This window comes from Canis lupus, chromosome 36 (assembly GCF_003254725.2).
Source record: "Canis lupus dingo isolate Sandy chromosome 36, ASM325472v2, whole genome shotgun sequence".
NCBI classification, from domain to species: domain Eukaryota; kingdom Metazoa; phylum Chordata; class Mammalia; order Carnivora; family Canidae; genus Canis; species Canis lupus.
Genome location: NC_064278.1, coordinates 21372661 through 21386075, shown reverse-complemented (window position 1 = coordinate 21386075; position 13415 = coordinate 21372661). Strand labels below are relative to the sequence as shown.

Here is a 13415-nt window from a genome sequence, read left to right as displayed (position 1 = left end):
AGTAAAATGAGACTACACTATTGCAAGATTAATGAAATGTCCAAATTTGAAATGTCCAAAGTCTTCAACTATCCAGCTATGGGTCTATAGGGGGTCCCACTGTGAAAGCAAAATCATCCAGGTCTCAAATGCAGTTTGACAGAGGGCAGTTTCCATTCAGACTTATATTCAAATTAGCCTACCATAAATGGATGTATCTAAATTCACTTAATCAAAAGGCTGGTTTCTGTTGTGTTTTATTATATTTATTGATACTTTTGCTTTGGGCATATTATGTCAGTGGAGTGATATAAAATACTTGGATTACTTATCATTTGATTATATGTACAGTATACCACTTTATACATTTTTATATTTTGTATCTACTTCATATAAGTGTTTATAAATAACTCCATAATATGACATCATAGAGACTTATATATCATTCACTTTTCTGTTTTATCAAAACTATCTTGCAATAAATTTAAGAATTTTCTATTTTCTATTTTCCAAATATAACGTTTGCTCTCAAGAAAACTGAAAGCTTCAACTGCTATTTGATATAAAATGCAAGTATTTGCTTAAAGTAAATAAAATCTTTTGTAATTTGAAAATATACTTTCAGGTGACTTCAGGACTAAGAATGGTAGTTATTTGATGTTGAATCCTATTTTCTCTCCCAAAACATAAAAATCAACAAGAAACACAAAACCACAAATAATACTGAAACAAAACTTTCAATATTGCTAGGGGACAAAAAACACTTTGACCTTCACATTACCTGTTAAGTAGAAATAAAATGAAAGAATTCCAAAAGACCTTCTATAGCCTTCCACCTGCTGCAAGCTTGTAAAGGTAGAAAGTAAGGGGAGGCTTAAAAGATTTCATAAGAAATAACAGAGAGTATCAGAGCATCTGGAGGAAACAAAGACAAAATCAACCACAGATAGCAAAAGTGCAACAATAATGCCAAAATCCCGTACAGGGAAATCCATAGCCCTGGCTATGGGGAAGGGAAAAAACGGGAGGGAACTAGAAATGGCAGCCTTGGAGAAGCAAGGGGAGTATTTTCAGGGAAGTATCATATTCAGAGAAGTGTGGTACTTCTTGGAGACAAAGTAATGAAGGGAAAGAATGAAGTAAGAGAGAGAAATTAAAGATTCTATAGAAATAAAAGAGAAAGAAGACATGCCAGGCCTTCTCACACCAAAAATACCACCATCCACAAAACAAGTAGCACAAAAGAGGGTTGGAGTGACAGAAAAGGACATTCCCAAACTAGGAACACTTTCTAAGTAATAAACAGTAATAGAAAAAAGCAGAGCAAATCCACAAAATCTACTGCAGAAAGTCAGAAAATGTAAGTAAAAGCTTTCTGTTGATGAAAAGTCTCTCCCCTAAACCAACCACAATATTGAAAAAGATAGTAACAAACATCTCAAACTGAATTAAATATTATCAAGCAAGCATTTGGGGATATTAAAAGGAATATCTGAATCAGAAATACAAACATTAAAAATGTAGGTGGACAAAAAAAAAAAACAAGAAGAAATGAAGTAAAAGGTGATTAACCTTAGGAAAGAAAAAGAACAGCAGCAGCAACAACAATAAAAATATATGAAAAATGAAGGTAAGTTATAAGATATCCAAAGGAGAATAGAGAATAGATCCAAATGAAGACTTAATAAAGGGCACTGAAGAAGAGCAATAAAATAACCAAGAGAATGAAAAGAAAATAAAGAAAGAAGTTGGGAAAAAAGGGTCAGGGATATAGTGGTTGAAATGCAAAACACAGTCAGACATAAGTACAACTGATGTCCCTGAAGAAGAAACATCAAAACAATAGGTGGAACCCCTAATACTTAACACTACAATCCCAAAAAAAATTTCCACAAAGATTAAAAACCCTAAATAGAAACACAGAAAGGCTCCACTGAGTACCACACAAAACAATCCTAGGACAATCAACTCTGAGCTATAAAAGTGGTAGACTTCAATAATAGAGAAAAAAATCCTCAAGACACCCAGGCAAAAAAGGGAAACAAGCTACAAAGGCAAAAGAACTAGCATTAGATTTCCTTAAAACAACATATAAAACCAGGCAACATTGGAGCAGCATTTTCAAGAAACAAGGAAAGGAAGTACTTGGATATTATAACCACTCAAGCTGCCCTGCAAGTGTCAAGGTCACACAAAAGGTAAAATTAAACAAAAGGACTGATAATAAGCATTTCACACTTATTTCAACATAGAGCAAAGGCTAAAACAAATGTGGGTCATGGGCAAAAAATAATAAAAATGTCGTTTTAACCATTTTTCAAATAAAAGAGCACATTATTTTAAGTTACTGTGAATTCCATACATAAGAAAAGAATGCAAAGCATTCCAGTGGCTTTGACTATCATAATTTTCATTATATTGATCATGTTACAGCATCTAAAATGGGAGGAAGCTAATTGAAAAAAATCATTATGAAAAATTCATAACACACAAGACAAAAACACTAAATTTAACACATTCACATGTAGAACTTAGTAGGATCAGGAAAATACATCTTTTAACGATAATGCTTTCAAGGCTGTCATCAAATGATTTAATCAGAGCCAAAAAAATTTTTTAAGCTTGAGGAAAAGTTTATGATTCACATGTAAGGCAGTGAATCATATTTAGATACTTCAAAATAACAGATAAAAATACGTATTATAAAAAGAGTATGAACTTGTTGTGATGAGTACCAGGTGATATATAGAAGTTATAAATCAATGTATCATACTCCTGAAACTAACATTATATTGTATGCTAACTGGAATTTAAATGAAAACTTTAAAAAATAAAATTCAAAAGTAAAAAATAAATAAAATAGAAAAGAATAGGATTTCACGTGAATTAACTTTCTCAATGATGCTGTCTCCTGGCCTACATTAAGATGACTCTATATCCACATACATACAGAGATGGGGATTAGAGACTATAAATACACTTGTAAAGATCACTGACACCAAAATAATAAACAGCAACAACAAATAAATTTAACATTTGTTGAGTACTTACTAATACTGCTTATCATTATCTATTTAATACTCACAAAAGTTTATGAAGATGGATTCTTTTATTATTCTCATTTTATAGCTAAGGAAACTAGCATAGAGAATTACCTAATTTACACAAAATCACAGAAATTTAAATGGTGGAACCAGGACTGAAATTCAGATCTGAAGGATTTTCTCATTATTGCTCCTAAATCAGTATGGCATTTACATGTATATTTATAATATCATTTAAATACAGTAATTTACCCTAGTATGTATGTTTAATAAATCACATTTCTTTGCTTACTTATTATGAGTTTACCTTCCTTAATTCAGACAATAATTTACTATTGAGGAAGGTAGTCTAGTCTTTTAGATACAGTTCAAACTATTCTAATAGGCATAAAAGACCAAATTATCTCTCCAGCTGCCCTGTAATCCTTACTACTCTGCCCCTAAACCTACTGCCTACTCCACCTTATAGTTAAATATTATGTCCCAGTGACACTGAAAAACTAGCAGCTTCACAAGGCAGACATGGTTCTTCTCAATTCTAAGGCTGCCCACACGTTGTTCTCTCTGCAGAGTAACTCCCCATTTTATTCCCTCAACCCCTTATCAACAACCTTCAAGGACCACCTTAGGCATGGCCCTTCTGGAGAGGTCTTCATAAACACCTGTCGATGTGAACTCTGTCTCTATTTCTCCTGCATTTACTTCTATCATATAATTTATCATACTGTATTATGGAAGTCAATTATTACTGGTGTCCTTCCATGTGTCAGAACAGTACCTAGCAACCAAAATTTTTAAAATACTAAGTGATGGGAGAAAAAAAATGGTGTAGTTACTTAAAAAGATCATTTATATTTATAGAGTTGACTCCAACTATGTGTGCAGCAATAGTATAATTAATAATTATCAGTTTTAATACCTATTTGTTACTCAATTTGACATCTGGTGGCAAAAGGTTATACTTTTAGTTAACTTTTAGACGATGTGTTTGTATAAGAAGTTACAGAATATTTACCAAAGAGCTATATTATTTTAAGGGAACTTAACATTTTTTTCTCATGAAAAATGTAGTTCTATTTTTCCACAGAAGACTATACTGATCAGAAAAAAAAATAAGAGAGTAAACTGCTGAGATATCTTGACAAAGGTTTATCATGGATTGTCACAAAAAAATATCTAAGCTATACCTATGGCTATCAAACCAACAGTAGACCTCCAGCATGTCACTGAGACATAGTTTATTTTTTCCCTCCTGACATTACTGTCAAAAGATAGAATTTATGTCCTATCATCCTAGTTTATTGTAATTGCTCTTTACCCATGAATATAGCTAAACGTCTTTAAAATCTTTTTTAGCTTATACCACCTTTTAAATTAGTAATGCGTTCCTCCACTAATTGAAGAGACACTTGTTTTATTTCTCTGAATTTAAGGGATATCCCTCTCTACCATTCTAAAAATTGAAAAATAAGTCTATGTTCATCTTATCCATAAAATTCACCACATTAGTTTGCAAAAAAGAGATCAGTTTTCCTGATCAGCATAGCAATTAAATGTTTTTGTATAAGATAAAGAACTACATTCTAATCCATCTAGCATTAAGTAACCAAAGAATCTAAATAGAAAAAAAAGTCTAACATACGTTTTAAAATATATGTAAATCAACAGGATTTTAAATTCTACTTCTTCAAAGAATCATATAGCAATTAACAAAAGGTACAATTACAGAAAGACACTAAGACAACACTTTCTCGTCCTTTCCCCCTGATAATTTAGACAAGGTTAGAGAATAAAGTATAAAATTTTAAAGCAAACCACTTTAAATCTTAACTACTCTTCCTAAAATCATGGATTAAAAACTCTAAAACAAAAAATAAAATACCAAAAGGACTAACTTATCTTTAAAACTATAAAAAACCAAAATGTAAAAGGATTTTTAATAAGATGTTCTCATAATAAAAACTTTATGAAGTACTAAATTAAAGTAATAAAACTTTAAAAAAATTACCATTCTTTAAATATATAAAACATGTCTTTCTTTCAAAGATCTTATATTACAGTATCACAGATTTTTACAAAACGGAGTCACTACCCTGTATTTTTTCATAATAAATTTAGTTATATTTACCTTCAGATCCCATGATGAAGTGATGGATATCAGGGCCTGTTGACATACGAGGTCCTTGAGAGCTTTTTTCTATTATACCTCTAGGTGTTACCATTTTTATATGAACCACCTGTTTAATACAATACATGATGTAAATTCTACATATTACATATTTGTCAGTGAATGTTGTCTGTGTGTGTACACACAACCATCTATATTTACAAAAGATTCTACTTTAAAAAATATTGGATTAAGTGATAAATGGTGATACCCTTCAGAATTCTAATATCTTCTTGTAATTCTTAGACTAAAAATAAAGTTTAAATAACTTTAAAAGAGGAAAAAATCATTCTATGATTGTTATTGATTTAGGTATATTCATCATCTTAAAAAAATGAAAAGCACTTTTCTTTAAACCAAATTTAGTCTAGGATTATCCATGTGGCAAAGAACTAAAGCACGAAAAAGATAATCAATGATCATATTTTAAGAGGTTCATTCTTTCATTTATTTAACAATACTGATGAAGCACTATTATTCACATCAAGCACTGCTCCAGGTGCTTAGAATTCTAAGAAAAAATTTATTCTTGCCTTATTCCCAGTCTCAATTTATCTACCTTATCCACTTAGTAGAAAAGAGTGAAAAGAATGAAGCATTAATTATGATCAGGTAAAAAATGGGATGAAGAGGGACATAGTGATTGAATTAAACAGAAGAAAAGAGGTATGCGTGTGATACAGGTCTCACACCAGTGAGAAAGTAAGTATACTGGAGGGAGAGGTCACTCAAAAATAGTTCCTGAAATCCAAATCAGGAAATGGTTAGGTGAAAATCCAACACATCTTTACAATGACTTTCTGACAGATAAACAAAAATAGTCTATTATTTAAGGAAATTGTTTATTGATGTCCTCAATAAACAATTCATAAAATAAAAACTAAAAATCACGAATGAGGATATTTTAAAAGTATAATTTGCTAACAATTAAAGAAATAAAAAATTAAAAGACAAAAACATAAATAAAATGTCCAGTAAAATAAAGATTCTCATAGTGCTAGTGGGATTGTCAACTGGCACAAATGTCCATGAAGCATTTACGCTATCCAAAGACTTAAAAAATGTATAAACATCTTGAAGCAACAATTCATGCTCTAGGAACTTGCCCAAAGAAAATGATTAAAGATGTATGCTAAAGAAATTATTAAGAAGATATTTCCCCCTTTTGTTTTCTATAATTCTGAAATCAAGAATAATTTAAATAATCACTAATAGGGAATTACTTTAGTAAGACAAACTGTCAGTAAAAGAGAATTACATGCACTCTAAAAATGATGGTGTACATCTATGTTTACTTACAAGTTAAAGTATTGCTAACATAAGAGCAGATTAAACACAGCATGATCCTTTTTTACATTAAAAGCTAAATATACACATGCAAATAAGCACATTAGGATGTATGTTTATAATTTGTGATCCTCAAGGATCTCCAAATAAGGTTTAAAATAAATTACATGCTTCAGCAATACTAAATTAATTGCTAAACTATGATAGCTTTTAATAATCCAATAGCAAAAGGATTAAGTTCTCTCCTCTGAAACTGAATTTGTTATTTTATTTGCAAATAGAAAAAAATATAAAAATATCCTCAATTTTTAAAAACAAGATAATGTAAACATTTTAAGTGTTTACCATATATACTTATAATAATCCTATACAGCGAATATCATTATTCTCTATAGAAGACGAAACATGTTTAGAAAGGTGAACCAATTTGCACAAGGTCACACAACTAATCCCTGGAAAAGCTACACATGGAATAAATGATACCTAATCCCCAGCCAGAATGCCCATAGTTACATGGCTACTACACTAACTCCCAGGACACTGGCACCAGATTAGCTAAAATAAGATGGTGTGCACATAAACAATTATAGGTCATACTGCCACCTACTAGAACATTTTCAATCAGGCCTTTTAATTCTATACAGAAAAAATTTTAAAGAAAAGTAAATACAAAATTCTCCTAATGCAAAAGAGTGGCCACGATGAAATCACTTAAATAAATGCATTCAAACCTTGGTAGAGTTGAAGGCTGAGGCTTCCTAACTTATAAAATAATGTTTATATATTTTATAAGTCAGATACTATGAAGGGTCTACATCTAAGTATCAGTCACTTGAAAAGCAGCACCTATATATAATGACCACGGTTGTCTTTAAACTGTTTCTATTATACACAGTCGGCTTTACCATAATCAAAAGGGGTATACTTTTGGAAGGACTCTACCATTCAACTCTAAAAAAGGCTTTAATCACTTTATAATAATAGACCAGTTGATTATGACATAGTAACCAGAAAGAAATTTACCAGGTCCTCAATATTGCCATAGATATTCTTCTTCATGCCTGATGCCCGAGTAGATACCCATCCTCCCACAGTGCTGAATTCCAGGGAATCTGGTTCATGACCTGTACAATAACCACTTTCTTTAAGCTGAAAAACAGAAAATGTAATATTTTACTAGTATTTTATTAGTGGTACCATTTCCCAAAGCACTCAACACATTAACTCTTCACACTTTAAAATTTCCATATGTCACTGGTACTTGGGCTCATTAAAACCTCTACAGAAAAATAAATACTTTTATCATGCTCATCCAAAAAATGTTTTAAGCTTTTGCCCACTGGAAAACTTTACAAAATTGAAAAATGTAGACCAAAAGACAGTTATTTTCTACAGGTTCGCCAGCCAATCTTCCTCCTTACATCCTTTTAAAATAAAACCAACTACCCTCCCTGCTTTTTTTTTCCCACAAAGAGACAATTTAAATACTTATGGGATCAGATTATGCTTAAATAACTGCCAACTTCACCTAAACACTTTCAATAAATAAAGCACTCAATCTCTCATTCTCCCTACCCTAATATAATATGCAGCAGGCCTGCAGAAAATCTAAGCAAATTGCCTGTACTTAATTCTCTCAAGGAGTCATGTGTTTTAATGTACAGCCATCTGGCTAGGTTTCCTGCATGTAATACCATCATTTATTTGTGATGCAGATCATGCATTCCTGTACATTAAATAGTCACTTGTTTCTCATTTTTCTATATTAGCTTGGCTTTGCCATCTGCACAGCACCTGAAGTTGAATGGATGCCCTTTACTGCAACACCACCAAAGCCATTCCACTGAAATCATTTTAAAGACTCAGCCATCTCATGTCAAATGGTACAGACACCACCATCTGCACACTCACTGTCTACTGCACTCAAGTCCATCAATCTGTATTGACCATTTTGATAGTCATCCAGTTAAGCAACTGCTTCTATTTTTCAAGTAAGCCAGGCAGAGATGTAGAATATGTCAGCTACGTTTGTATCTGTAAGTATGGTATAAAAGTTGTGATCCAAACTGAGAGAACCTAATAGGTTAAACATAATTTGTTAGCTTTTGAACATCAGCATTACAAATTATTTATCTTTTCTAATATTTTTGATAGGAAAACAATATTAAAAAAGACATCAATTATTAATAATAAAATTTTCACTAAATATTCAATACATTTATTTCATTTTGAGGCTATTACTCACAAATAAGTAGCTTAAATACATGAACAATTTAAAATGAAGATTATTAGATTATTTTACAGTTCTTCCCTAACTCCCAATCTATAAGACTCAAAAAGACTACTGTTTCTCAATTTTTCTGAAATTAGAGAAGAAAATAAAAAAAACATTCATAGAGCACCTTAGATGTCCTAAGCACTGAACAGGGAGTTTTCACATAATCTCATGACAAAATCTCCACATTTACCTACACCAATGCAAATTGAATCTAAACTACTTCTATAAGTACATTCGTGTTAGATACACTATTAATTTGCTTCTTATGTCTGGTAGGCTACTTCATTACCTTCTTCAATTATAACGTGGCTACCACCAGCCAGGAATTACGTAAAGGATGAAAATAATGATACAAAAGGAATGAAAAAAAAAAACTACAGTCTCTATGCTCAAGGAGCTTAACCTGGCACACCATTTTAAATCTATTACACTTTGTGGACACCTGGGTGGCTCAGCGGTTGAGCATCTGCCTTCAGCCCAGGGTGTGATCCTGGAGTCTTAGGATCAAGTCCCACATCGGGCTCCCAGCATAGAGCCTGCTTCTCTCTCTGTGTATGTCTCTGCCTCTCTCTCTGTCTCTCAATGAATAAATAAATAAAATCCTTTAAAATTTTAAATCTTTTTTTTTTTTTAATTTATTTATGATAGTCACACAGAGAGAGAGAGAGAGAGGCAGAGACATAGGCAGAGGGAGAAGCAGGCTCCATGCACTGGGAGCCCGATGTGGGATTCGATCCCGGGTCTCCAGGATCGCGCCCTGGGCCAAAGGCAGGCGCTAAACCGCTGCACCACCCAGGGATCCCTAAAATTTTAATTTAATTAAAAAAAAAGAAATTAAATCTACTACTTTGTTAAAATCTAACTTCCTACCAGGTAAGTGAAGTAAGTATAATTGTTAAGAACTTAAATTTGAAACTTGTCATCTATGCTTGCTAGAAAATCTGCATGCTATAGTATGCTAATAAGAAACAATTTTTGGCATACAGTTAGGTGCTTAATGGTATCTACGACCATATACATTCAGCTACTTGCTCTTCTAAAGGTGTCTTTGCTGTCTCTGTTGTTGCTAAGAAAAATCTGAAGAAAAGCTTACAGATTTAACTCATATAGTTAACCAATATCTTTTTAAATAAAATAAAATAACCTCTCCTCTCCCATCTATATGCCATAAAACAGAATAAGAATTCACTCTGTACCCCCATTCAATATTAAAACAACAAATATTTACAATGTGCTAATAAGACTGAGACACATCACTAAGACCAAATCCTAAATTGTACAGCTTGTTATTATATAAACAGAGAAGAAAACTGAAATTAACAAGAAATATAATTAAATAAATCCAGAACAATTAGATATGTAATGGAAAAAAATCGAAACTGCAGCAGGGACATTCACCCAAATTGAAGAGGAACTAGATTTACACATGAAAAAAAAAAAAAAAAAAAACTGAAAAATATATGGAATGAAAGTCTTTAAACACTAGACATGAGGTAATAAAGTGCTATGATCCCTTGAGAAAGCCAACAAAGGAAGTGAATACTATGAGTGCCCCTTGCTTATACTCACGCTGTGAGTGGGAAAAGAGAATCCAGGCATAACTCTGGCAAACACTGTGAGAAGACTGAGTAAGGAGAGTAAGTACTGAGTAAGGAGACTGAGTTTGGAGTTCTAGAAAACCAAAGCATCTAAAATTCACAAGAGAAAGTATTGAAGAGAAGAGAACAGTACAGAGAGAGAACCCTGGAGACTGGCAGAGGGTCCCCCTCAAGTAGTCAGCAAAGTAATGAAAAGCACATACAAGTGAGGAAACTACCCAGGACGAGAGTTAGAAATAATCCAAAAGGGTTAGAGAAAAAAGTACCAGAACTCATACAGGGCCAGGAATCTGTTGCCGTCAGCCTGATTTGGAAAACTTCTCCTTCACAAAGCATGAGACAGAACACCCAGGAGGAGGATGGTCATTCCTCAGTAATGAGAAATGGCTGGCCACAAATTGAGCACTCCTCTAAACCCACCTAAAAGATCATGGAAGCAAGAAATAAAGGATCAAACTATTTCCAAGTAACTATATTCCCCCCAAAAGCTCAAGAATATTTATAGCATTGGGGGTGCCTGGGTGGCTCAGTTCAGCGTCTGCCTTCATTCAGCTCAGGCCAAGATCCTGTGGTTCTGGGATTGAGCCCCGTATCAGGCTCCCTGCTCAGCAGGAAGTCTGCCTCTCCCCTCCTCTAGTGCTCTCTCTCAAATAAATAAATAAAATTTTTATTTAAAAAAGACTAATTATAGAATTAAAAAACATCCAAGACCTAACAAGATAATATTCACAATGTGTGGTACTTAAGTAAAAAATTACCATGCATACAAGGAAGCAGAAAACACAACCCATAATAAGGAAAATAATCATTATGAGGTGAATAATCAAAACCAATTCAGAATTAACAAAGATGTTAGAATTAGCTGACCAGGACATTAAAACAGTTATTTAACTGTGTTCCATATGTTCAAATAGGAAAGACATAGAAAATATAGAAAGACCCAAATTAAACATCTAGAAAAGTAAGAAATACAATATTTTAGGTAAAAAATATACTGATGGGGTTAAGAGCAGAATATCTTCATCAAATAAAAGATTAGTGAACTCCAAGACTTAGCAAAAAAAAAAAAAAAAAAAAAAAAACTAAAGAAAAAACTGAAAAGAGTAGCAGTAAGCTGTGGAACTTCAAACAGGCTAATATATGAGTAAACAGAATCCCTAAAGGTCAAGTGGGGGAGGGAGAACCAGATATTTGAAGAATAGCCAAAAATTTTCTAAATGTCATGAAAACTATAAACCCACAAATAAAAGCTCAACAAAGCCCCAACATAAGAAACACAAAAAAACTACACCAAGATCCATCACAATCACATTAGTCAACCATCTATAAGAAAATCTTAAAAGCAAACAACAACAAAAGAAAAACCACACAGAATGTACATTGGGACAAAGATTTCTTGTCAGAAACAGCAAAGTGAGACAACAGTGAAGCCATATTTTTATATTACTGAAAGAAAAAGTTAACTTACCTAGCATACTATACTCAGTTAAAATATCTTTGAAAAAACAGAAAGGTAACCTTGAATAAGCAAAAACGCAAGATTGCAGAACATATAATTAATATACAAAAATCAATTGCTCTCCTACATACTAACAAGCAACAAGTAGAATTTAAAATTAAAACATAACACCATTTCCATTAGGTGCCCCCCACCCCAAATGAAATACTCAGGTATAAATCTAACAGATACATTACAAGATCTATGAAGATTATCAAGATGTCAGTCCTTCCCAAACTGATCTACAGATTCAGTGTAAAAATCCCAATCAAAACTCAACAAGTTATTTATATATGTTAACAAGCTGATTCTAAAGTCTATGTGGAGAGGCAAAAGACCCAGAATAGCCAACACAATTTGAAGTATAGTCTTGTCAATAAACAGTACTGAAATAACTGGATATCCATATCCAACAAAATGAACTTCAATCCACCCTTGTACCATACATAAACATTAACTCAAAAATCTTCAAAACTCTTCAGAAACTTGAATGTAAACTAAAAACTATGAAACTTAAATGGGAGAAAATCTTTGTATGCTCCAGTAAAGCAAAGATTTCTAGATATGATATATAAAGTAAAAAATACACTGTGGAATTCATCAAAATTAAAAATATCTATTCAGAGTCAAAAGACTCTGTTAAGAGAATGAAAAGACAAGTCACAGACTGGGAGAAAATATTTGCAAAGCATAGATCTGCAGAGGATTTATAACCAGAATATGTAAAGAATTCTCAAAACTCAGTAATACGAAAACAAACAACCCAATTGAAAAATTGGACAAAAAAATAATAAGCAAAAATTGGACAAACAACTTGAACAGATACTTCACCAAAGAAGATACATGGATGACAAATTGTACTTGAAAAGATGTTCAACATCATTAGTCACTAGAGAAATAGAAATTAAAACTACAATGAGATACTGTAACACATCTACCAGAATGACTAAAACTTAAAAGACAAACATTAACAAGTACTGGAGAGAATGCAGAGAAATTGGAACTCTTACACAGTGCTAATAGGAATATAAAATGATGTCCTCTAGGGAAATGTTTGATAGTTTTTCAAAAAGGTGAATATATACCTACCACTTAATTTAGCCATTTCATTTCTACATATTTACCCAAGAGAAATGGAAGTATATGTCCATACAGGGATTTGCACATAAATGTTTATAGCAGCTTTATTTGTAATAGTCCCAAATTGTAAATAAGTGTTCAACAAGTGAACAGATAAACAGTAGTATAATGCAACATTAGTGAGCATTAAAAAGGAATAAACTAGTTGATACATGCAACAATATGCATGAATCTCAAACTAAGTATGCCTAGTGAAAGAAGTCGTACCATCAATACCCTTAAAAAAAAAAGTGCATGATTAGAATTCAGTAAAACTGTAGGACAATTAAACAAGTCTACAGTGATAGAAAGCAGATCAGCCTCCAGACCTATGAGATAATAAACTTCTGTTATAAAACAAACAAACAAACAAACAGATCAATGATTGCCAGGGGCAGAGGAATCATAAAGAAGCAAGAGGAAATCTTTGGGTTTCATTCAATTG

General features: G+C 32.4%; 1 protein-coding gene across 3 annotated transcripts in view; it reads right to left on the bottom strand.

The window, feature by feature from the left end:
- Window positions 1-13415, bottom strand: part of AGPS (alkylglycerone phosphate synthase) — a 134196-nt gene that overhangs the window by 62926 nt on the left and 57855 nt on the right. For all 3 annotated transcript variants that reach the window (XM_035698686.2, XM_049106174.1, XM_035698681.2), the window contains exons 9-10: window positions 7501-7626; window positions 5152-5260 (exon numbers count right to left, since the gene is read on the bottom strand). In XM_035698686.2, the coding sequence (XP_035554579.1) occupies window positions 5152-5260; window positions 7501-7626 (235 nt within the window). The remainder of the gene's footprint in view (window positions 1-5151; window positions 5261-7500; window positions 7627-13415) is intronic.